At 39.8% G+C, this 26,726-nt stretch overlaps 1 protein-coding gene across 2 annotated transcripts in view; it reads left to right on the forward strand.

Annotated features, from left to right (window-relative positions):
- KATNA1 (katanin catalytic subunit A1) overlaps window positions 1–26,726 on the forward strand; it is a 71,264-nt gene that overhangs the window by 38,783 nt on the left and 5,755 nt on the right. For both annotated transcript variants that reach the window (XM_089668617.1, XM_089668618.1), the window contains exons 3-9: window positions 3,250–3,407; window positions 5,510–5,687; window positions 12,915–13,030; window positions 16,570–16,675; window positions 18,455–18,613; window positions 22,289–22,415; window positions 26,120–26,254. In XM_089668617.1, the coding sequence (XP_089524743.1) occupies window positions 3,250–3,407; window positions 5,510–5,687; window positions 12,915–13,030; window positions 16,570–16,675; window positions 18,455–18,613; window positions 22,289–22,415; window positions 26,120–26,254 (979 nt within the window). The remainder of the gene's footprint in view (window positions 1–3,249; window positions 3,408–5,509; window positions 5,688–12,914; window positions 13,031–16,569; window positions 16,676–18,454; window positions 18,614–22,288; window positions 22,416–26,119; window positions 26,255–26,726) is intronic.

Below are 26,726 nucleotides of genomic sequence, written 5' to 3' on the forward strand. Positions count from 1 at the left end.
ACATACACCCATAGTATCGGGAAATGCCTGATGTTACTGTGAGACATGCGAGTAGGATTTCTTTGATTTATCGAGCTAATAAATACTGATTTACACTATGGAGGATCTTTATCTGTTTTATCATGATCCTGTGTGGGTGAACTACTGAGACAAGTACCAGGGGTGTGGAGTACTCAGGAGGAGAAAGGCCTGTGGATTTCCAGGAGGATTCATCTAGTGGTGACGAGATTGTTCCTGGGAAAGAGTTATTTACCCAAAAGCGAGCTGGCCTTTGTGGTCACTATTGGGAGGTGAGGGGCCACTTTAGAAGGTTTTAGATTCACGAGTTGTGGGCAATGGATTCACAATATTTGCACGCGAGTCATTGCTGTGGAGCACGGATTTATATTTACTTTGCTGGGACATTTTTGCAGTGTGTGTGTGTGTGTGTGTGTGTGTATATATATATATTATACATAGTTTGTATTATTTCACAGAGTGTTTTATACACATGCATGAATGTTATTCACTTAATATGATTTTAATGTTGGGGTGAAAATAATTTTTGATTATATGTGTGAGCACTAATTAGTAATACACAGTTTTTACTAAATTATGTTTATTTAATTAGTTTGAATGTATATTGATTTAGTATTTATTCAGCGCTGCACCATTTATTATTTATTTTTGTTTTACACTTTATGGTTGAAGGGGGGTGTTAGCAGCTTAGTGGTAGGTTTCTCTATTCAAGCGTAGGAGATTATATGTTTTTTTTAAATGTTTTTTTTACTTTAACCCTTTAACCTCCTTTCTGTTACCTCTTTGCTGTACTGTTGTAACCAATATATATATATAAATATACAGAGAACATCTTTTTTCTGTAAATATTTTTATTGCACCCTTTTGACCTTTTAGTAATAAATCTTGCTTTCTGAAAGTGTTGAACTTTTTCTAAAGTCTCTTAATGCAATTTACGAATTCCTGCCTCTAAAAGAGTGTTACTGTGTTTGTTTAACCCTCTGTATAACCGGTCTGCGGTGACAGTGTTATACAGACGATTATCTCAACCATCATAGTGTTGTTGCTGATATTGCCAAGTTTCCTCTTTCTCTGTACAAAAAGGAGGTGGTGGCAGTGTGAAGGGTTAATTGCGTAATTAATCTGACCCAGTAACAACGCTCCCAGGCTGCCGGTACATCGATTGTGGTCCAATTAGCTGGAAAATCTTTGTGCAGCTGGGCATGGCTTTGTTACGCACGTGACATCGCAGTTTTAGATTGGCTGGTCCTTTGGTCACGAGTTTGGTGAGAAGGTCAGAGGTCTGACGCCGCGTTCGTCACAGCATATCCATGGAGGGATGCACAGACCTCTACAGGCTAGACAATGGTACCCTGACTGCCATTGGGTATCAGGATGAAATCCTTGAACCCATTGTCAGACCCTACGCTGGTGCAGTGGGTCCTAGGTTCCTCCTGGTGCACGACAATGCCCGCCCTCATGTGGTGAGTATATGCAGACAGTTCCTGGAGGATGTGATACTATTGAATGGCCCCCACGCTCGCCTGACCTAAATCCAATAGATATCATGTTTCGGTCCATCCGCCGCTGCCGGGTTGCACCTCAGACTGTTCAAGAACTCAGTGATGCCCTGGTCCAGATCTGGGAGGAAATACCCCAGGACACCATCCATCGTTTCATTAGGAGCATGCCCGACATTGTCAGGCTTGCATACAAGCACGTTGGGGCCATACAAACTACTGAGCACCATTTTGAGTTGCTACAATTACATTTCAGCAAAATGGACTAGCCTGCTGCATAATTTTTTCACTTTGATTTTCAGGGTGTCTTTGAATTCAGTCCTCTGTAGCTTGATAATTTTCATTTCCATCAAACGATGGGGCATCCTAATGTTCATAACACATTAGTCTATATCCGTATACTGTAGATATCCAGCATGATATTTTTCCATCTTGGTCTTATCAGAGCATAACACATTTCCCACTTGCTTTTGGGAGACTTGATGTAGGTTTTTGAAAAATGTAGCCAGGCTTGAATGTTTTTTTTAGAAAAGACTTCAGTTTTGCCACCCTGCCCTACAGTCCAGACATATGAAGAATACTGGTGTTGCCACATGTAGTGCAAAACCAGTACTTGCCAGAAATTCTTGCAGCTCCTAAACTGTCTCTAAAGCCTAAGGGCTTATGTACACTGTAGCTGCTAAACTGAAGTTTAGGAGCAGTTGTGCGTTTTTTTTTTGTTTTTTTTTTCAGCAGCCCCTGAACTCTCCTTTATGTTCTCCTATGTGTCCATGTACACATGGTTGTTTACAGTAGTTTACAGGCAGTTGAGGTTACAGGCATTTTTTTGAAAGCACAAAAATTGCATTCAGGAGTAGAGTTTACTGGCAATTCAAAGCCAAACGCTTGTACACGCATTTATGCTCATTTGTGTTTAGATGCGATTTTGGGCTGGTCCAAATCCAGATGCTGTCCAGTGCCTTTTTTTCTTCATCAAAAATGCATGTACAGCGTTTTCCATGTATTCAAATGGACCTAGTTACCAGCACAGTCATTTCCATGTTTCGCGTGCAGGACAAAATGGTAGAACGTGCTGCATTATGCTCATGATGGGATCCATAGTGATAGTGAATACAACCAGAAAATACAGGTAATCTCAAAACATTCTGCTCTCCCAGCTTCTGCTCTCTATTTCTCACAAAATGTCTGAAATAGTTAATTTACTATTTGTCAGTGCATTCTGGGCATTTGGGAGGGTCTCCTGAAGTTATCTTTTAAAAACGCTAAAACTTAAATGCTGGAAATTTTTTTTGCATGGCTCTGAAGTTCTTCCCTCAAGCAACCCAAAATTTACAGAGGATGATGTTGTTGGATCCCATATTTAACATGCACCTCATAAAGGCCGTAGCAAATCCCTAAGCCATTTGATTTTTCAGATTATATTTTGACATGACAGTTGAAGTCTTTACTCTCTGGTTGGCTTTGGTTTGGTAAGGCTGGTTTATGTGCTGGATTCCAAAAGCTTGGTCCTGGAAAGGGAACATTGCCTGGCCTTAGTCAGACTGTTGCATCGGAGATTAGATTGGCATATTGGTTGCATGTGTGATCTGTCCAACCTTTTTTGATATTTGATGAATGGGGTATGCGAGAGGTAGATGCAAAGATTATTTTAAATGGAGCCTACACTTTAAAGCAAAAGTATCATAACAAACTAGGTCTGATGATTTTTAACTTATTTAATGCTCTCTGGCAGGTTTGGCAAGAGATCAGTGTGGAAGCTAAGCATGTGAAGGACATAATGTCTACTCTGGAAAGTTTCAAGCTTGACAGCTCTCCACTGAAAGCAGCACACCATGATTTACCGTCCCAGGATGGAGAAGTTTGGTCTTTACCAGTACCAGCTGAGCGTAGGTGAGTTGCCGGAATTCCTGTACTCTTGCCATCTCGACTAGGTGCAGAAAAGTAAGTGCTGGAAGAGCCAGATACATTTTGCAGCAGCCTTGATGACAAATTGTAGAATGGCAAGTTTTTTAGAAGTGTAAAAGCATGCAAAATATTGTTTCAGTAGTCCAAGAAAAACGCTGGGGACGTTAACTAAGAGCTGTAATAAGTATTACAGAAAGGCAGTTGGTTAGTGAGAGAAGAGTAGCTTCTTTTTGTTTGAAACAAAGTTGAGGTACCTCTCTAACATCCATAAAGTAATAATTGACTAGTAATTTAAAATGTTTGCTAGCACAATGGGATCAGTGGAATACAAATGAGGACTGTGAAAGTTGGATTATGGTGGTTGCAGAGAGAAGCTTTGAGACAGGAAGTGGAAAAACATAAGAAGTGTTTGCTGTAGCAGAAGGTTGTCTTTATTCCCACCACACGCATTCCTGATACAAATTTCATTTGTTTTATTTTTATATACAGTACTGTCACCGGTCAGTGTCCCTGATCACAGCCACACCAATCACACTCTGTACTGCACTGGTAGCAGTATGTATTAAAAGAATAAAAAAAAAGTGAAAGAAAATGTATTCAATTTCTTTATTCTTATAAAAATTGTGACAAAAAACTTGCCATGCTTCTTACTAAGTACCTCAGACTGTCTTTTTTCCAGAAAGGTGTCATTTGGGGGAGTTTGTACTGTCCTGGTATTTTGGGGCCTAAAGAAGCGAGATGGCTGTCAGTACAACAACTGATCAATTTTCAAATTAAAAAAAAAAATACAGAATACATTTTGGCCTAAATGTATGACGAAATGTGATTTTATTGGATATGTTTTATGACCGAAAGTAGAAAATATCGTGTTTTTTTTTTTTTTTTTTTTTTTCTTCAAAATGTTGGCCTTTTTTCATTTTATATTGCAAAAAAAAAACACCCAGTGGTGATTAAATACCACCAAAACATTTCTATTTGTGTGAAATAAAAACAAATTTAATTTATGTACCGTATTACATGACTCTGCAATTGCCAGTTAAAGTAGCATCTTTTGGAGCTCAGATGGATAATGTTCCTGTGCATGTATGTATACACTAACTCTCACTAAAAAGTTAGTTGCCAAAGAAATGTTCCAATAAATACAACACTTCTATTATACCAACATCATTGCACCAATGTAATAGAGAGGAAATACACTCACTGGATGCTGCTATTATTAAAAAACTCAAAATAATAATAAAAAAATAATAAAAATGTGAAAAATATACAAATCACAAATAGCGCAAACCAAATCACACAACTAAATATAACCACCACCAAATAAGTGCATATTAATAGTGCAAACAAAAAAATCAATAAATAGGGAATCTCAATATAGTCCATTTAGAAAAGTCCATATAAACATGATCCTCAGTAAAAGAAGTAATGAGATCCTCCTTCATAAGCAATGTGGTATTCAGTGCTCAAAAACACCCCATCAAAATGCACACTCACCATGTGCTAGTAATTAACTAGCTTGTCAGTATATATCCAGCATTCACCAAACAGACTTCAAAGGACGATCCTCATGTGTTGGTAATTGCTCAGCATACTACTGTGTATCCAGCATATCACCAAACAAACTCCAGAGAAGATCCTCTCATATCCAGATTAGCACATGTGGGTAAAGAAAATACTCGCCATAGTGCAGTATCATCCAACAAATTTATTGCCAAACAAACCCCCTTTAAAATCACATTCACAATGAGCAAATAAAAACAAGGCGTTTTGTTATATCAGAACTCCAGTCTCTGCATCCTGTGTCTCCCCAGCCAGCCCGCCTTCAAGATGGTAGCAGTGCGATCACGTTCAATGTCACTTAAATCCCATTTTGTCCCCATTCTGATGCTCTGTTTGAACTTCAGCAAGTAGTCTTCACCACGTCTACATGCCTTAATGCAATGTGCTGCTGCCATGTGGTTGGCTGATTAGCAATTTGTGTTACCAAGCAATTGAACAGGTGTACCTAATAAAGTGGCTGGTGAGTGTATATATATTTCTTTCGGGGGGGTTTTTCTTCATATTTATATCATTTTTTTTTTTTTTAGACCGTCACCAGGGCCAAGGAAAAGACCATCTTGCCAGTTCAGTGAAAATCGGGTATATAACAATCGCATAAGTGTTGCTGGCAGGGGCCCAAACCCTCCTTCAAAAAATAATCAGAAAGCAAAGCCTGCTCGTGCCAAGGAGAAGAAAGATCAAGTAAACAGACTGAAAGAAGACAAGGTAGTAACTGTTTGTAATTGTTGTGTTATTTAGCACCAACCTCTTCTGTTGGCATATCCCAGTTCTGCCACTGCTTTGAGGAATGGCTGCATGTTTGCAGGGAATGGGGTTTTTGCCAGCTGGAGTGGAAATTAAATTGCGTACACTGTTTCCTTCATCTCTGTGATGTTGCATGGGGTTTCTGGCAGCAGGAGTGGAAATTTAAATTACAACTCCAGTTCTAAAAAGTTGGAACGCTGTGTATAATCTACGTAAAAACAGAATGCAATGATTTGCAAATCTCATAAACCCATATTTTATTCACAATGTAAAAAAGAAAATATATCTCAAATGTTTAAACTAAGAAAATGTACAATTTTAAGAAAAAATAAAATAAGGTCACTTTGAAATTGGTGGCAACACATTAAAAAAAGTTGGGACAGGGCCATGTTTACCACGGTGTAGCATCCCCTCTTCTTTTAACAACACTGGTAACTGAGACCTGGAGGTTTGGGAGAGGAATGTTTTCTCATTATTGCCTGATATAGAATTCTAACTTCTCCACAGTCCTGGGTCGTTTGTCATATTTTCTGTTAAAATATTTGGTGTATCTTTAAAATTAGTGAAAGGTCTGGACTGAAGGCAGGCCAGTTAAGCGCCCAAAGCCATGCTGTTGTCATAGATGCGGTATTGTTCTGCTGACATATACAAGGCCTTCCCTGAAAAATACATTATCTGGATTTGAGCATATGCTGCTCTAAAACATAGATATACAGTGCTGTGCAAAAGGTATAGGCAGGTGTGAAGAAATGCTGTAAAGTTAAAAAAAAGTAAAGTGAGTGAACAGAAGAAAAATTAAATCAAATCAATATTTGGTGTGACTACCTTGTTGGCTTCAAATTGGAATCAATTCTTACGCTTGTACAATTTGTACACTTGCACAGAGTCAGGGATTTTGTAGTCAGGTGTATGATTAACAAGTTGTACCAAGCAGGTGCCAATGATCATACATTGTATTGTTGAAACAGTCATTAAAGTGTTAATAAACTGAACATGGAAGTGCAATTATTTTAGTAAATATAAACTGCTAAATACGTTTTCTCATCAGCAATTATAGCAGTCTTGTAGTTTCTATCAGTGTCCAGCTGAGCACTGGTTAAAGCTTGTAGGAGGAGTTTTCATTTTGTTGTAGGAGGATGCAGAACGCCTGACCTCTGTCTGGACAGTACTCATTGGCCCTGTGCAGATCACATGCCTTCTCCCAAGAAAAACAAAACCTCTCTAGCAATACACACCAAACTGAGTATGGACAGAGTGACTCCACACGATATGTCTTATCAGGAGATAAGACGGGGACACTGGAAGAAGGGGAGTATCAGATAAATCAAGATAAAACCGCAGTTTTACACAATGCAGAGTATTTTAACCCCTTAGGTTCCACAGTGAGTATAACAAGCATGCTTTACTGCATATACATACTGATTTTACTATTGTGGGTTTAGTAACACTTTAACTGAAACAACTGTGTAGGAGACTTAAAACTGGGTGAGGAACAGCCAAACTCTGCTACTAAGCTGAGGTGGTGGAAGACAACTTCACATCACAGGTCATACACAATGGCAAGACTGAGCAAAAGCAACAAGATACTCTCCTGGGCAAAGATTTCAAAGCAGACTGTGCTGTCCAAGCTCTTTTGAAGAAGCACAAAGAAACAGGCAATATTGGGGAATGTAAATGCAGATGTCGGCCAAGGAAACTTAATGCAGCAGATTACAGGTATACCTGTCTAATGCCTGGAGAAGTCTTGCCAGAAGTGATCTTTATGGAAGAATTGCGGCCAAAAAGCCATATCTATGATGTGGAAATAAGGCTAAGTGACTCAACTGTGTATGAAAATAAAGTAACTGGGGTGTAGAAAAATGGCAGCAGGTGTTTTTTAAATACTTGGCTGCAGCAAGAGGCAGTTTGTTCACCAAAGGGCTGGAGAGTGGTACAGTGAGTGGCTGCAGGCAACTGTGAAGCTTGGTGGAGGTTTCTTGCAAGTTTGGAGCTGCATTTCTGCAAATTGAGTTGGAGATTTTGGTCAGGTTCAGTGGTGTCCTCGATGCTGATAAATACAGGCATACTTCTCCATAGTTACGTTGCTAATCTGGTTGTCAATCCAGTTCAGCCTACAGGAAAAAAAACAAACAAAACACACACAAATCGAAAACCATATACACTATCCTATACCCACAGTTGATCCAGAGGAAGGCAAAAAACCCCCCAGCAAAGCATGATTCAATTTGCTCCAGGAAAGAGAAAAATCCTTCCGGATCCCAGAACAGGCAATCAGATATTCCCTGGATCAACTTTACCTATAAATATTTAATATTCAGTTACTATTTGTGTATTTTGGAAAGAATCCAGGCTTTTTTTAAAACAATCTACTGAGCTGGCCAGAACCAACTCTTGAGGGGAGTCTATGCTACATTTTCACAGCTCTGTGAAGAAGCCTTTCTGTGTTTTTGGAGGTTAAATCTCTTTTCCTCCAGACGTAAAGAGTGCCCTCTTGTCCTCTGTGATGACTGTAAAGCTCAGCTCCTCCATGCCTCTTATCAGTTTGGTTGCCCTTCTCTGCACTTTCTCCAGTTCCTCGATATCCTTTTTGTGAATTAGTGCCCAAAACTGAACTGTATATTCCAGATGAGGTGTTGCTAATGATTTGTAAAGGGTAAAAATTATGTCTCTCTCCAGTCCATATCTCTTAGGATTTTTATTGCTTTGTTAAATGCTTCTAAAGTGCTACTTTACCTACAACAGTAAAATCAATTTGTACTCAATGTGGAGCCTAAGGGGTTAATCCTCTGTATTGTGTTAAAAATGCTGTCTGATCCTGGCTTCTCTGATCCTCCCCTTCTTCCACAGTCCTCAATCCATCTACTGATAATACAGAGCCCTAAGGAGGTACTCTGCACATGCTCAGTTTGGTGTGTATTGCTAGAAAGTTTTTTTTTTTTTTTTTTTTTGAGTGTGCATGTTATCAACATAGGGCCAATCAGCACTGTCCAGACAGGGGTCATGCAGCCTCAGAACAAAAATTCCTCCTACAAGCTTTAACCAGTGCTCAGCCAGACACTGATAGAAGTCATGAGACTTCTCTGCTTATTAGAAAAGCTTTTTTTTTTTCATTTATTTTTTTTAACAAAAGACCAAGTTTATTGACATCAATACAGTACAATAACTGCAGCATACATGGTCTAGTAATAGAACAGTCAAACATCAACCAATTGGTCATTGGTACTGTTAGGTGTATTGTAAAGAAAATCGACATTATCAAGGATATATTTGTGTGTTTGTACAATTTACGCAGTGGTGTTCCATGCCTTCAGCTTCGGAGGGTCCTGCTACTATAACAACATATGGTACGGACAAATGAGCACTATATTCCTCCATAATGACAAGTACATAATACATGCTGTGAATCTTAAGCATTCTAGTTTTCCAAAGATAAACCCTACCAGGTAGAAACACTCACTTACATACAGTATCAGTCAAGTACATGTGTTTGGGACCTGCAGCCACCTATCCCATATTTCATTATATTTACGGGGACAGACCCTAATTACATATTCCAGTTTCCTAAGGGGTAGGGTAGTATTAACATCTGCAATCCTTTCGGTGAGCAACGGGGGTAGGGCATGCATCCAGTGTTTAGCTACAAGTTTGCGTGCAGCAAACAGTCACCCATAGAAAAAACGTCATGTTTTTTTTTATCAGATCAGGGTCTGGAAGTAACCCCAACAAACAGTGGCCTGGGCATAGTGTTGGGAGAACCCATGTTATCATGAAGGAATTGTATGATCTGTAACCTCTGTATTGCACTTCCATGTTGTGTGCACTGTGGGAGACCAGATATAGTGAATGCAGGGTCCTGGGTTTAGTAACACTTTAAGCTTGTGATCTACCAGAACCCCCAGATCCTTCTCCACCATTGATTCCCCCAGTTGTACCCCCCCTAGTATGTATGATGCATGCATATTCTTAGCCCTCAAGTGCATAAACTTACATTTATCAACATTTAATCCACATAGTTGCCCTATTAAACAGTGCATTGAGGTTGGCTTGTAAGTTGGAGACATCCTGTAAGGAAGTTATTCCACTGCACAGCTTGGTGTCATCTGCAAAGACTGAAATGGGATTTTTAATCGCAGACCCTATATAATTTATAAATATATTAAAAAGTAAGGGTCCCAACACTGAACCTTGGGGTACACAAGTGACAACCCTAGACCATTCAGAGTATGAATCATTAACCACTACTCTCTGAATACGATCTTTTAGCCAGTTTTCTAGCCATTTACATATGGATTTTTCCAAGCCTGTAGACTTTACCTTACACATTAGCCGTGTGTGGGGAACTGTGTCAAACACTTTTGCAAAATCCAAGTATACCACGTCCACCGCCACCCCTCTGTCCAAGGTCCAAAACCCCGCCCTGTCTCCCGGCTTCTGGAACCACCCTTAAAGGCGTCATATTGGTCTTATGCCAGTCCAGTAGTACTATGCCACTTACAGGAGTCCCTAAAATGAGAAACAATAGCTTTGAAATGACAGAGCGCAATTCTTTTAGGACACGTGGATGTATGCCATCTGGTCCAGGTGCTTTATTCACCTTTATACTGTCTGAATATTTCTGAATCATATAAATTTTGAGCCATAGGGGTTCATTTGGAGCTGTGTCATTATCTCCATTATGGACTGGAGTTCCCCCATGCTCCTTTTTGTATGCACAAAGCTGAAGAATTATTAAATTATTTAATACATTTGTATTCTCTTTGTCCTCCGTCACCCTCTAGATTATTTTGTAAAGGGTCTACATGCTCAGACTTTATCTTTTTACTATTAACATATTTGAAGATTTTTTTGGGGGGGTTGAATTCCTTTTTATGTATTCTGTTATGTTCTTTGTAATAGTTAAATAATAATGTTCCTTAATATAAATAGATAGATAGATATTTATTTTTTTAAAAAGCTCTTTTCCTATTTTTTTAATAGCTTTTTTTTTTTTTAACTTTCGCCATGGCAATTGAAAAACAAACTGAAATCTTTTAGGGGGGGAAGTAAACATAAAAAAACTAAAATAATATGGTGGCATAAGTGTGCACACCCTCTTATAACTGGGGATGTAAAAAAAACATTTTAAATTTTTGAAAAAAAAGAATACAAATTAAATTATTTTTTTTACATACTGTCACCAGTCAGTGTCTCTGATCACCGCCACACCAGTTCTATAATAATGCTGCACTGGACTGGTGACCATATGTAAATAAAAAAAAAAAAAGGTTTTAATTTCTACATTTTCCAAAAAATTTTAACAAATTGCAACCTCCAAAAAACTCACCATGCTTCTTACTAAATACCTTTAACTGTCTATTTTCCAAAAATGGATGATTTGGGGGGGGTATTTGTACTATCCTGGTGTTTTCTGGCCTCAAGAAATGATGGGCTGTCAGTACATCAGGATTGATCAATTGTCAGATATATATACCTTGGTTTGTGGACTCTATAACTTTCCTGCGGACTAAATAATATACACTAATTTGGGGTAGCTTCACCAAAGAAATGTAGCAGAATACATATTGACCTAAATTTATGAAAATTTTATTTATTTGCAAAATTTTATAACAGAAATTAAGAAAATGCGTGTTTTTTTTTTTTCCCCCAAAAGTTTCAGGTTTTTTTGTTTGTTTGTTTTTAGTAAAAAATAAAAAAACACGGGATTAAATACCACCAAAAGAAAGCTGTTAGTGTGAAAAAAATTATAAAAATCTCATATGGGTACAGTGTTGCATGACCGCGCAATTTTCAACAAAAAGTGCGACAGCGCTGAAAGCTGAAAATTGACCTGGGCAGGAAGGGGGTAAAAGTGCCTGGTGTTGAAGTGGTTATAGGAACTGCAGGAATATCTGGCAAGTACTGGCTGTGTGGTGCATGTGACAACAATCTCCCATATTCTTCATATGTCTGGGCTATGGGGTAGAGTGGCAAGATGGTAGGGTGAATGTCCTTGCATGACCTAGTCAGACTTAAATCCCATTGAAAATCTGTGGAATTTACTTGAAGACTGCAGTCCACAAATGGCCGCCATCAAATTGAACTGAACTTGAGTAGTTCTGCAAAGAAGAGTGGGCAAATATTGCAAAGTCTAGATATGCAAAGTTAGTAGAAACATATCCTGACAGACAAAAGGTGGCTCCACAAGATACTGACACAAAGGGGGTGATAATTTTTCCAACTCAGTTATTCTGTTTTTGAATTTTTTTTTTCTTACATATTGGTATTATATCTTTCACTTGGATGTTATACAGCTGGATACAGCTTGGATGTAAATATAGCTGATAAAACAAAACCTGTTAAAAGGTGCAAATACCAAGTGCAAATAGGTTCCAGGGGATATGTAGATAACAACAGTATGGGTAACTCCAACAACTTATCTGGCTAGCAATGAGACATGAGCACAAAACAACTTCCACAGGGTTGGGAGCGCTCTTTATATTGTTTTGAAAAGAAAAACTGTGTCTGTCTTCATTTCAGGCTGCAAAGCAACAAAATGTGATTATTTTAAAGGGGCTGATTGTTTTCTGTACACACTGTATTTGCAGTTTTACATTGAGGAACTTTATTCTGAAACTGTTCGTCAATTTTTTGATGCACCTTTTCACTGATTGGTGAACCTCTGCCCATCTTTACTTCTGAGTCACTCTGACTCTAAGATGCTCTTTTTATACCCAATGATTTTACTGACCTGTTGCCAATTAACCTAAATGGTTGCAAAATGTTCCTCCAGTTTTTCCTTGTTAGTACCACTTTGACAACTTTTTTGAGACATGCTACTGCCATCAATTTAAAAATTGCCTTAATTTTCTTAAAATGGTACGTTTTCTCAGTTTAAACATTGGATATCTGTTCTATTTTCTGTTAATAAAATATTTGCTTTTGAGATTTGCAATTATTGCATTCTATTTTTATGTACATTTTATACAGTATCCCAACTTTTAGGAAATTTGGGTTGTTAGTGCTACAGCACACAATAGTTTTTTTTTTTTTTTTTTCTTGGAGGCCATAGTTATTACTTTAAACAATTTGTTCACCTTTCTCACATCCTTGGAATGTTTTAAAAATGTATTCTAGTTTTTTATTATATTATCTACTTTTGTAATGCTCTTGATAAAAACGTTTACCTTTTTTTGTTTTTTTGTTTAATAGAACAAATCTGATGTTTCTGAGAATGAGCAAAAGAGATTTGATGGTACTGGGTATGATAAAGATTTAGTAGAAGCTCTTGAAAGGGACATCATTTCACAGAATCCCAATATTCGATGGTAAGTATTAGATGGGGTGCTGTGGTAATTGAATAAATAAAAAAATATGTGATAATCCACAGCAATAATTTAAAAAAGAAGTTCTCAATACAAAAAAAAAACCAACCATTTATTCTCACCTTGGTGGAGGTAGCATCTGTCCTCCGTTGCTTCTACACTAAGAACTGAGCAATCAAGGACCACTGGTCACTCAGTCTTCAGTGAGCAGAGTTATGATTTGAAAATTGGGGAAAGCGCCTATAGAATCAATATAACATAAAAATTTAATATAGAACCAGTAAACACAAATGCTCCTGCACTTTGGGATGGACTCGATGCAGGCTACAACCACCTTAAGAATGTCCTGGAACATGCACACCTTGCTGCCATCAATAGACCGGGGAAATCCAAATATACTGAATGAGGAAAGAACAAACAGAGGGCGCACTAGGCCTGTGCACCCTCTGTTTGTTCTTTCCTCATAAAAGTAAATATGCATATATCAAACAGATATATCAGGAAGAGCTGCTGGGTGCCCCTGTAGGTAGGGTGATGAATATAAAAAATATGAAACGCAATTGAAGCAGCACTCTTCAATTTAATATATCTCTAGATAATATAGGTGAGTGAACACAAACCATGAAATAATGTGAAAAAATGGTATAGTAACAAAATCAGTAAAAAAAATTCAATGAACCAATCAGTGAACAACTTAAATCAAAATATAAAAATATATGAACCAGTGTCCAACAAAAAATATATATAATTAATCATGAAAATATGTCAAACATTATAAAAATTATAAAATAGTGTCTAAAATATATATAGAAAATTAGTTTGTGAACCAATATATCTTCTTTTACTTATCATATAATGTGAAAAAAAAACGTGAAAAATCCACCACCAAATGAATTGAATAAACTCTCACCAGAGCGCCATGCTGGTAAAATAACCAGCTATACTCGCTTGTGCTCTGGGAGTGATAATCTGCAGCAACACACACCAGCTGATGAGAAATCCTTGAAATAGTAATTGGCTTCTCAAATATACTTCCAAATAGCACTTACTCCTCAGATGCTCAGAAACTCGTTAAAATAGCACTTATTCCACATATAACCAGAATGGGACATGGAAAAGATGAGAGCAATCGACATAGTGTAAATACAGCCAGGCTTTAATGAATGCAAAACGTGTTTAACTAGCTGCCGACCGCAGATAGCCGAATGACGGCTGCGCTGCGGCCGGCCAGTTCTGAGTGGACGTCATATGACGTCCTCCCAGAACGCGCTCTCCTGGGGCGCGCACCCGGCGATCTCCGTGATCGCTGTGTCCTACGGACACAGCTGATCACGTGTTGTGGTAAAAGGCCAATCACAGCGGCCTTTTACCACGTGATCAGCGGTGTCCAATGACATGCTGATCAGAGGGAAATGCAAGTGCCGGTTCTCGGCTGCACTTCCCTCACGCTGTCAGATCGTGAGGAAAGTACTGCCGAGAACCGGCAGTGGTCAGAGCGGGGATCGGCACCGATCATCAGGGCACTGATGATCAGTGCCCTGATGATCGGTGCCCAGCAGTGCCACCCGCAAGTTCCGCCCACCTGTGCCCAGCAGTGCGCCCACTAGCTCCGCCCACCTGTGCCCAGCAGATCACCCACCTGTGCCCAGCAGTGCACCCACCTGTGCCCAGCAGTGCACCCACCTGTGCCACTCTGCAGTGTCGCACACCTGTGCCCACCTGTGCCACCCACCAGTGCCGCCCACCAGTGCCACCCACCAGTGCAGCCCAGCAGTGCTGCCAGTCAGTGCCCAGCGGTTGTGCCAGTCCGTGCCGCCAGTCAGTGCCCAGCAGTGATGCCAGTCAGTGCCGTCTATCAGTACCCATCATCAGTGTCACCTATCAGTGCCGCCTATCAGTGCTGCATATTAGTGCCGCCTATCCGTGAAACCTCATTTAGTGCTGTCTATCAGTCCCGCCTATCCGTGCCACCTCATTAGTACTGCCTATCAGTGCCCTTTAGTGCTGCCTATCAGTGTCCATCAGTGCCACCTATCAGTGCCCATCAGTCCTGCCTCATCAACGCACATCAGTGATGGAGAAAAATTACCTGTTTGAAAAATTTTATAATAGAAACAAAGAAACTTTTTTTTTTTTTTTCAAATTTTTTGCACTTTTTTATTTATAGCGCAAAAGTAAAGCGCCCAGTGGCGATTAAATACCACCAAAAGAAAGCTCTATTTGTGAGAAAAAAATGATCAAAATTTCATATGGGTACAATGTTCCATGACCGCACAATTGTCAATCAAAGTGCGGCAGCGCTGAAAGCTGAAAATTGGCCTGGTAAATAAGGGGGTATAAGTGCCTGGTAGGCAAGTGGTTAAAACAACTCACATGGATCAGTGTCAGAGCTGACACTAGCATTACAGGCATATACAATCACTGACAGGTATTGTTCTGGTCTAAGCAGACAATGGCAGCTCACCCGTGTGTGGTGACGTCACCTCGAGCAGCCAATTGCTATTTCAAGGATTTCTCATCAGCTGGTGTGTTTTGCTGCAAATTATTGCTTCCAGAGCACAAGCGAGTATAGCTTGTTGGTATTTTCCCAGCATGGAGCTCTGGTGAGTTTATTCAATTCATTTAGTGGTGGATTTTTCATGTTTTTTTCGCATTCTATGATAAGTTAAAGAAGATATATTGGTCACGAACGAATTTTGTATATATATTTTGGACACTTTTTTACAATTTTTATAATGTTTGACACATATTTTCACGATTAATTATATATATTTTTTGTTGGACACTGGTTCATACATTTTTATATTTTGATTTAAGTTGTTCACTGATTGGTTTTTTACTGATTTTGTTACTATACTATTTTTTCACATTATTTCATGGTTTGTGTTCACTCACCCATATTATCTAGATATATATTAAATTGAAGAGCGCTGTTTCAATTGCATTTTATATTCAGTGAGCAGAGAGCCAGTGACTGTCACTGCTCTCTGCTGTGCCCCTCTAGCGATCACTGGAGTGTCAGACTGTGGAGGGGCTGGAGCAGCTGGCTCAGGCTCTCATTAACTCGCTGAGAGGCTGGGCCAGCTGCCAGTCCCGGCATCTAGGTGGATCCCAACATTAAAGTCTGGATCTCTTGAGTCTGGACTGGCTGAGTGATGTTGGCCAACAGAGGGCTGTAGCCCGCTGTCAGCTGAATACGGGTAATAGGAATGCAGAACAAAGTACACTCCTGTGACCTACAGGAGAAGTAGGGCCAAAAGAGCTTTGGCCCCACATCTTCTTTTAAGATTTCTGATAGCTGAAATGTGCTGCTGAATCTGATTTCTGTATGCACTTTGCATTTTTATTGCTCAAATTCTGTTGGCTGTTGTAAAATGTTACATAAAGCAGAGCTAAAAACAGGTGGTGCTTGTCCCTTGAAATTATGCAAGGTATGTAGAATATTATCAGTCAGTTGTTTCAACCTTTAAAATGCATTATGTTGGAAGGTTATTCTTTCCTCATTATTTGTTGTTCTAATGCTATATATACTTTATACCTAGGGATGATATTGCAGACTTGGAAGAAGCCAAGAAATTGTTGAAGGAAGCTGTAGTACTTCCAATGTGGATGCCAGAGTTCTTCAAGGGAATCAGAAGACCGTGGAAGGTAAACAATGCAGAATAATGGATTGGATGTACTTTAACCGCTTACCTACAGGGCACTTATACCCCCTTCCTGCCCAGGCCAATTTCCAGCTCTCAGCGCTGTCACACTTTAAATGACAATTGCGTGGTCATGCAAGACTGTACCCATATGACATTTTTATCATTTTTTTTGTGACAGAGCTTTATTTTGGTGGTATTTAATCACGTCTGGGTTTTTTCTTTTTTCTTAAACCAAAAACCACTGAAAATTTAGAGAAAAAAAAATGCTCACTGATAAGATGCACTGATGGACACTGATAGGTGGCACTGATGGGCACTGAGGAGGCACTGGTAGGTGGCACTGATGGGCATTGGCAGGCATCACTGATCAGCACTGATAGGTGGCACTGACTGGCACTGATGGGTGACACTGAAGGGCAGCTCAGATGGGCACTGATATGTGGCATTGATGTGCACTGGTAGGCACTGATATGTGGCACTGGCACGTGGCACTGTTCAGCAATGACAGCTGGCACTGATGGACACTGACAGGTGGCACTTCTGGGGCCACACTGATCATCAGGGAACACTGATAATCAGTGCCCTGATGATCAGTGTATATGTCCCCTCCGCGGAACGCCAAATTCCGGCTCTCCTCTCCTCTCGAGCTGTCAGCGTGACAGCTCGAGAGGAGAGAAATGTCGATAACCAGCATTTCCCTGTTTATATGTGATTAGCTGTGATTGGACACAGCTGATCACATGACCGAGCCGACATCTTCGGCTCTTTCCGTGGATCGGTGATCCGCTGTATCCGAGGGACGCAGTGCACCGCCGATCGCCGTGCTGCGCGCTCCCTGAGTCATGCATGCGTGGTGAGAATGGAAGGCCGTCAAAAGACGGCCTATCAGAACGAGAGAACCACCTTGTGCCCGTCTTGGGACTATATGGCGGGCGGGAGGTGGTTAAAGGATAAATTGACTTTCGAGAACTTTACATTTTCCACCCATTTTTAGGGTGTTCCTACAGCTCTCAGCCCCGATCCCTCCCCCCCCCACCCTTCTCCTTGAGATAGCAGGTTAGGGATCTTCTCCACACATACATAGTCACACAGTTATATAAATGGGAGAACTAAAACTACTGTCGGCCTTTGCAGCCGACAGCTTGTAATTCTCAATGAACTACCAGGGCACTGGTGAGCTTACTAGGTAGTTAAATTATTTCTCCTTTCATCGTGTAACTGGCTGCCCGAATAAGGTACAAGCAGACAGATGCATTGGCAGTCTGCAGGAGCCTGGCGTTGCATCCGCAATCTGCTGATTGCAAGTGCAATGCTCTGCAGTCTCCTAAAAATAATAAACGCACATTTTTTTTTTTTTTTTACCTGCAAACAAAAGTGCATTTATTTAAAAAAAGGTGAACTTATCCTTTAATATTCTGATTGCAAACACGAGTTGGGGTGAGAAAAGGTTATGACCTCTGAAACGTTTATAGCCATCTCACCGCACTTCCCATCCTGGTGGCCATACACAAAGAGAGATTTCACCACTAGGGACATAAACGGCAAAAAGAAGGTTCTCGGTCTTCCTCGCTCTTATTTAAGCTCACTTTTTACATACTTTAAACCACACAGGGACCACAGAGAAAAGGGAACAGAAACCTTTCCTATAGCTACAGAAAAATCAAACCTGATATTTGTGTATTTAAGCAGATAAACTGCTGCTGTATGTCTCCAAAAATGGTAATAAGCATTTTATTTTGATTTTGTTGTTTTTTTGGTTTTTTGTTTTTTTTTTTCTTAGGGTGTACTAATGGTCGGTCCACCTGGAACAGGAAAAACACTTTTAGCTAAAGCTGTTGCAACAGAGTGCAAGACTACATTCTTCAACATTTCCTCTTCAACTCTCACATCTAAGTACAGAGGGGAATCTGAGAAGCTTGTTCGCCTTCTGTTTGAAATGGTGTGTAGGCAACTTCCAATTTAACTCAAGAAGCAGTTCTGAACCAGAGTGTTCATGTTTATATATGGAAAGGTACAAGCGTTTGGCAGCAAAACTTCTGTGCTTGAAAACAAGTGTTTTTAGGAAGAAGAAATTCACATATTGCACACAACCTCGTTCCTGCAAACACACTTCAACATGTGTATGCTAGTCTTATAATACAAAGTGCATATTCACAGAGTATATACTTATACACACCCTCATTGTAATACATATACAGTATCACAGAAGTGAGCACACCCCTCACATTTTTGTAAATATTTTATTATCTTTTCATGTGACAACTCTGAAGAAATGACACTTTGCTACAATGTAAAGTAGTGAGTGTACAGCTTGTATAACAGTGTAAATTTGCTGTCCCCTCAAAATACCGCAACAGGGTAGGGTTGCTTTTCTATAAAAGCACTAAGAAGGATTGTAATCGTTTGGTCGTCTTTGAAATCCAAGGTGTATGTCTACTTCTTCACATACAAATCCCTTGATATGAACTCAAAAGACTGGCTCTTGACAGTGATCCAAAAATCAAACAAAACAAAGAGTGAAGTGGCTCAAAATGAAAAAATTCTGTAATTTATAAAGACTATAACTAGAATAGGAAGTTGACAGGCGCTCTAACCTGACCCTACTCTATTTGAGACAATTGGAGGACATAGGTTTGCTTTAGGTCACGCCAACTTGGTGCCACCTGCAGGAGTAGGGCGCGTTGTACAAGTTAAAACCAAGACAGTAAACCCCCCCCACCCCACAAAACTGGAATAAGTTCACTTTCACTTTGTGTGGAATACCATGGGCTGATCTTGGATACCAGCCAGGTCAAGTGTCCCTTTTAATGGAAAAACTACAGAAATGACAACTTCATGTTTACTCTACTCCGTGCTTGAAGGTAGTCATTCATTTGTCATCGTATGCAAGTTTTGGGTCTCATGATAGCAGTCTTCGCAATGATTTCTTATGCTTAACAGCACATCAGAATGTTGCAGCATGAGATCTTGTCTCAGTGGAACACATATCCTTTGTCTTTGGACAGACAGAGCAAGGTAAGACTTCTAAGTCATCTTTCATTGGGTCACTCTGACGTCTCCTGCTGCTTCCTGGGAAGTTTTTTTCTCCTTCTGTGCTGGAAAATAGTAATGCCATATGCCATAGCTGGGGAGAAATACTGGGTCTCTGGTCCACTCAGGGTTCTTGGAGCCTGTGGGAACCCTGTAGCCCATGAATGGGCTGAGAAGGAATGTGCTTCACTGTACGCACCCGCCTCCTGGAGGGACACCTTGTGTGATTATAATTGGACAGCAATAGAACATTGTCCACAACATAAACCATTGGGGAAGAGGGAACCTAAAACGCAGCAGCAGCAATGGAAGTATCTCACATCCTGAGCTGGGTAGAGTCATGTACCAGCCAGCTCCATCCACAGTACACAATACTAGGGTATAAAAGTGGCAAGTGGACTATTTCAGTTCTGGATCAGGTAGAGTGGGCACTTACCCTTGAAGCCTTGCAAGAATTCTGAAAGTGATGTGGAATGCCAGATATTGATTTTATGGCGTTGAACCTCAAATAAAAGGGAGGTTTGCAGCAAGAGCAAAGGGCTGTTGGACAGTGACATTTAATGTATTGGTAGCTCCATGGCATGTTCCGCCCTTGCGTTGTCTTTTTTGTTTTGTTTTTTTTTCAGCTGTACTTGCTGATCTACACCTGCAGATGGTACTATACCCAGTAGGTGATGTAAAGTAGAGTTGTGTCCTCCATTCAACAAACAGAAAAGGCTTTTACTGCGAGTGCATTTCTGTCCTTGTTGCTCTTCGAAACTTTTCCAAATTCCATTTTTAAACCTGACCATTTTATTCACATTTGCATTAGACTCTGTGTATTGAAAAATGTGCAGTGTGGATGTGTTAAACATGATCAGTTTTGTTTGTATTCTGATTATCTTCTATGATTGTCAGGTCTGTTTTTTTTTTCTTTGAGTTATTTTAGAAAAAATACTGTAGTCTTGGGACGTAATCGTATTGTAAACAATATGGTAATTATTTGTTCTGCTTGTGTGAATGTTTTAAATGTAACTATAGGCAAAACTTTTTTATTTTTTTTTATTTTGGACAGAGTAGGGAAGGATTAATAATCCCTGTCAGTTATTTGCAATCCGTCCCATTGGGAAAATGTACCTGATCTTCCTGTCCCATAGCCAAAACAGGAAGTGAGAGGATATCCTTAAATTAAGGGAATCCCTCGGGCACTTCCAGGTCACCAGAACTAGTGGTCCAATTGGTTGATTTCCCCTCTATTCCTTTTCTTGGGACAACCCAAAGTTTGAGATTTTCTTTTACTTTCACTTTCAATGATAATGGTAAACACGAATAAATGAGGGTAAATGTACTTAATGGGAACACAGCAATAAAAAATGATGGGCTTTCTAATCCAATTGGACTCAAAATTAAAAAAGTTTTGACTTTAGTTATACTTTAAGACCAGAAAAAATTTGCTAGCTTTATCCAATGATTTCTTTGGCTTTATTAGGCTGCTATCATACATGTTAATATCCATTGATTTCCTGATTTAAATATACATACATTGGAATATCATAGTAATGCATTTTATGTATTCATTTAAAAAAACCTGAAATACTTTTTTGAAACCAGTATAAAAACCTGAATTTGATTTGATTATAGCCCCTTGCAATCTTCTGTACAGAACCATTCATACTAGGGAAGAACGGTGCTAGAGACCAGTTAGGTTCTGCTACATGAATGTGTGATGACAAAGAATGTGAGAGGAATAGAGAGCAGAGAAGGGAGCTCGTCAATTTGTTGCTGTATTTCACTGTGCAGTAGTAGGCAGAGGGCAGGGAGGTGACTCAGGTTTGTTGCTTAAAGTGTTACTAAACCCACAACAGTAAAATTTGTCTGTATATGCAGTAAAGCATGCTTGTTATACTCACTGTAGAACCTAAGGGGTTAGTCCTCCACATTGTGTAAAAAGGTTGTTTAATCCTGTCTTCTCTGATCCTCCCCGTCTACTGTCCCCAATCCATCTGCTGATAGTACAGGGCTCTAGGAGTCACCCTGCACATGCTCAGTTTAGTGTGTATGGCTAGTGGTTTTTCTTTATTCTTTGGAAGGGTGCATGTGATCAGAACAGGGCCAATCAGCACTGTCCGGAAAAAGGGTCAGGGGTTTTGCAGACTCATAGGACACTCGGAGCAGAATGAAAACTCCTTCTACAAGCTTTAAGCAGTGCTCAGTTAGACACTGATAGAAGTCAAAAGACTGCTTTATACTGCTGGTGAGAAAAGGTATTTAGAAATTTATATTTACTAAAATAATTGCATTTCCATGTAGTGTGTACTGTGGGAGACCAGATATAGTGAATGCAGGGCTCTGGGTTTAGTAACACTTTAAATGCAGAAAAGAATTTAGGTCATCTGGCTTGCTGTGCTGTCTTTAAGGATTGTCTAAATGTCAGGACTGTCTGAGGCTGTCATTCTGAGATGACAAAACATATATACAAATCCTTTGGCCGGTAAAGCTGCTCCTAAATATGTATTTCTGGTTTGCTTAACTGTTTGTCTAGAGTTTAGCTTTGATATCTTTAGGTTGTAAAATATTTTGTTCTAACTGCAATTTTTACATTTAGGCCAGATTCTATGCCCCAACAACCATATTTATTGATGAGATTGACTCAATTTGCAGCCGCAGAGGCACCTCAGAAGAGCATGAAGCCAGCAGGAGAGTTAAAGCAGAGCTTTTGGTGCAGATGGATGGTAACCACCTTTTGTTTCTAATTATATGGTCACTACACTGAGAACTCTTCATAAGTCACATCATAGATGAGTTCAGTTAGTTCAATGACTAAAATTAATTCACAAAACATTCTTTTATTTAACATATATAGGATATTCATAAAATATTAACATTTCACATAAATTATTTCCCTTCTGTATCCCACTGGTTAGCCACCTTTGGCCATCTGACCCTCACATGTTATCAGTTGTACGGTTTTCCCCCGGAGGGGGAAGGAAGGGGGGTGGGGGTGAGGGAAGGCACCCATATTAGCCTGTTATTTCCTAAAGGCTTATTATCCTTTTATTAATTTTGTGAGAATTTTGTGGAGGAGTGGTCCGTTCCAACTGTGGATCTGGCTAATAGGGTGCTTACTATAACTTCTTGGCAGTCCCCAATTATTATTTTTTTTTTTTTGTAGTTTAGCAATTGTTTGCTTTGTTGCTCACTTTTCATTTAGAGTACTTTTGGATGTCACAAAGTTTTTACTTCTTGTGCCCTTAAATGAACAAAAAAGAGAAAAGGAACTTTGTACTCACTAAAAAATGTGTTTCTTGGAGCCCTTTAACCACCTCCCGCCCGCCATATAGTCCAATGATGGACGCAAGGCGGTTCTCTTGTTCTGGGAGGACGTCATATGACGTCCTCCCATTCTTATCGCGCATGCGCGGCTCCGAGAGCGCGCAGCACGGCAGTCGGCGGTGCGCTGTGTCCCTCGGACACAGCGGATCACCTATCCGCGGAAAGAGCCGAAGATGTCGGCTCGGGCATGTGATCAGCTGTGTCCAGTCACAGCTGATCGCATGTAAACAGGGAAATGCTGGTTATCGACATTTCTCTCCTCACGAGTTGTCACGCTGACAGCTCGTGAGGAGATGAGAGCCGGTAGTCTGCATTCCTCGGAGGGGCGATGTACACTGATGATCAGTGTGCCCTGATGATCGGTGTAGCCCCAGCAGTGCCACCTGCCAGTGTCCATCAGTGCCAGCTCTGTGCTCATCCATGCCACCTACCAGTGCACATCAGTGCCACATCAATATACAGATAAATATAGATGGCGCCACAAAAATATCTCACAATAAAGTGAACACAGAAAAAAAATTATAAAAAAAAAATTAATTCTAAATATACCAGCTGCAAAATCTACCCTATATCTATAAGGTGCATAAATGATAAAACAGATTGCGCTAGTAAAACAGTGTCCAAAAAAATGTAGTAAATAATAAAAAATGTGTATATATCACATATAACTCCTATAAAGTCCCAAAATAACTCTTAAATGGTGTAACTGATGAAAAAAGTGTTCAAACAAAATCCACTCCACCAAGTGCCAATCCACCACCAGACAAAATGAATGAACTCACCAGAGCAATATGCTGAAAATGTTATAAATCAGCATAAATGCTTTCTGCTCTGGGAGCAATAATCTGCAGACTGATGAGACAATGCTTGAAATGAGATATCAACTGATATCTACTATCCAGGGAGTAATACTCTGCAGGGAATGTGTAACCATATGGATCCACTTCATTCAGAAACCACCGCTTCCATTGCATGTTTAGACCATCACTCAGGTCAATACTGACCTGAACTGTTTTCTCACAAATTTTTAAGAAATTATTTAATAATTATATGTTTTTTCAAGACTCCACATGGCTAGAGGTTTTTTCTTTTAAGTTTTTGGACTGGCCCTTTAAATGTTTTGTGTTTGGAGTTTTTCCGCATTTTATTACTTATTTGTGGCTGTTTTGTGGACATTTTTCATATACAGATAATCTCCTGGTTAGAGTACCTCTTTAAGTTTTAACTGGCCCTTTAAATCTTTGTGGTTGCAGTTTCCCGCATTTCATACTGATTGTTGGGGCTGAATTATGGGCTTTTTTCATATAATACAATACATACAACATTTTCCTGCCATTTGATGTTTTTGGTTTTATGTAACTTCATGTTTTAGATTATATGTACGAGCGCGATGATCTGTCATTAGTGTAGCATGTTTGCTACATGATTCCCGATTGTTGACATCTGGCCGCCTTGAGTGCAGTAAATATTTAATGAGGGTGGGGCGTCTCACATCTATCCGCTCCGTGAGGACGATGATGAAATGCGTAGGGTGGAGCTTGTTTGATGGGACGTCAGTACGTTCCCAGTGGCTGGTGCGGCGAGGCTGGGTTCGTTCCATTGTATCTGATTATGCTGATTGTGCTGGTGTCGGCTAGGACACCGTTTATTGTAAGTGTAATGTGTTTTTAATAAGATATTTTAGAGGTACTGCACCATGAGCATTTGTTCTCTTATATCCCGAGTGGTGGTCTAAACATCCAATGGAAGCAGTGGTTTCTGAATGAAATGGATCCATATGGTTACACATTCCCTGCAGAGTATTACTCCCTGGATAGTGGATATCAGTTGATATCTCATTTCAAGCATTGTCTCATCAGCCTGCAGATTATTGCTTCCAGAGCAGAAAGCGTTTATGCTGATTTATAACATTATCAGCATATTGGTCTGGTGAGTTCATTCATTTTGTCTGATGGTGGATTGGCACTTGGTGGATTTTGTTTGAACACGTTTTTCATCAGTTACACCATTTTAAGAGTTATTTTGGGACTTTATATGAGTTATATGTGATTATATACATTTTTTATTTACTACATTTTTTTTTGGACACGGTTTTACTAGTGCAGTCTGTTTTATCATTTAGTGCCACATTAATGCCACATATCAGTGCCTACCAGTGCACATCAATGCCACATATCAGTGCCCATCTGAGCTGCCTTTCAGTGTCACCCATGAGTGCCACCTATCAATGCCAATCAGTGCTGCCTTTCAGTGCCCATCAGTGATGCCTGTCAATTCCTCATCAGTGCCACCTACCAATTCCTCATCAGTGCCACCTATCAGTGTCCATCAGTGCAGCCTATCAGTGCCCATCACTACAGCCTCATTAGCGCACATCAGTGAAGGAGAAAAATCACTTATTTACAAAAGTTTAGAACAAAAACTAAGAAAAAACGTTTTGGGGTTTTTTTTTCAAATTTTTTTGTGGTTTTTGGTTTAAGAAAAAATAAAAACCCAGAGGTCATTAAATACCACCAAATAAAAGCTCTATCTGTCTCAAAAAAAGATAAAAATTTCATATGGGTACAGTGTTGCATGACCGTGCAATTGTCATTCCAAGTGTGACAGCGCTGAAAGCTGGAAATTGGCCTGGGCAGGAAGGGGCTATAAGTGCCTTGTAGGCTAACGGTTAAGGGACAAAGGTTCCACCCCTCTGTGTTTTTGATCATGCTCTGTATACTGCTTTGCTACAAAACTGAAGCATGCTCATAGTGGGAGGGGTTAGCCTGGGCTGGCCTACAGTTCTTTTTTTGACAGTGTTCAGTCCTTCCATAGATGACCGTATTACCCAAAGGTTTAGGACTGCTTATAAATAGACTCTAAGAAAAGGATTTTGCAATGACTACAAAAATCCAGTTTTTTAAAGTAATAACATAGATTGATACAAATTTTAACTAAATAATTTCACTTTTGTTTTTTTAGGGACATAAAGCTTTTGTTTGGTGATCTGTTTTAATACATACCATGTTCAGATTTTTTACCATATACTGAGAAATTAACAATATTTTTTAATTCCTTTTTTCACACTGTACTATGTTCTTGAAAGCTGTACTTTCTATCCTAGGTGTAGGCGGTGCATCTGAGAGTGAGGACCCATCTAAAATGGTAATGGTTCTAGCAGCTACCAACTTTCCGTGGGATATTGATGAAGCTTTGAGAAGACGTTTGGAGAAAAGGATTTACATTCCATTACCCTCAGGTGAATATGAAATTTTGCAATAGTACCACATTTGCTACTAATGGAGATCTGGAATTTGTGTTTTTCTTTTTGCTCGGTAAAAAGCTTAAGCCTAATTTAAATATGGCAGCCCCATATACATACACTATATTGCCAAAAGTATTGGGACACCTTACACCCACATGCACTTTAACCGCTTTACCACAGCCCTTTGGCAGATACACTGCTACAGGGTGGCAGGGGTACGCAAAACCATACATGATTTTGCATTTCTGGGTAGGGGGCCCGTGCCGCTATTTGCGTCCTTTGTCAATCACCAGGTCTCGGCTGGTGATTGAGGAGCATTACTGGCGGAGGGAGAGAACTGTAAGTAAACAATACAGTTCTCTCCCCTGTCAGCTCCTGCACAGTGCTATGTATGGCTTTGCATAGCAGAGCCATGCAAAGCAGTGTGTTTACAGGGAAGCACACACACACACACAGCACACGGTAA

This window comes from Staurois parvus, unplaced genomic scaffold (assembly GCF_062004578.1).
Source record: "Staurois parvus isolate SC_StPar_1 unplaced genomic scaffold, SC_StPar_1.0 ptg000059l, whole genome shotgun sequence".
NCBI classification, from domain to species: domain Eukaryota; kingdom Metazoa; phylum Chordata; class Amphibia; order Anura; family Ranidae; genus Staurois; species Staurois parvus.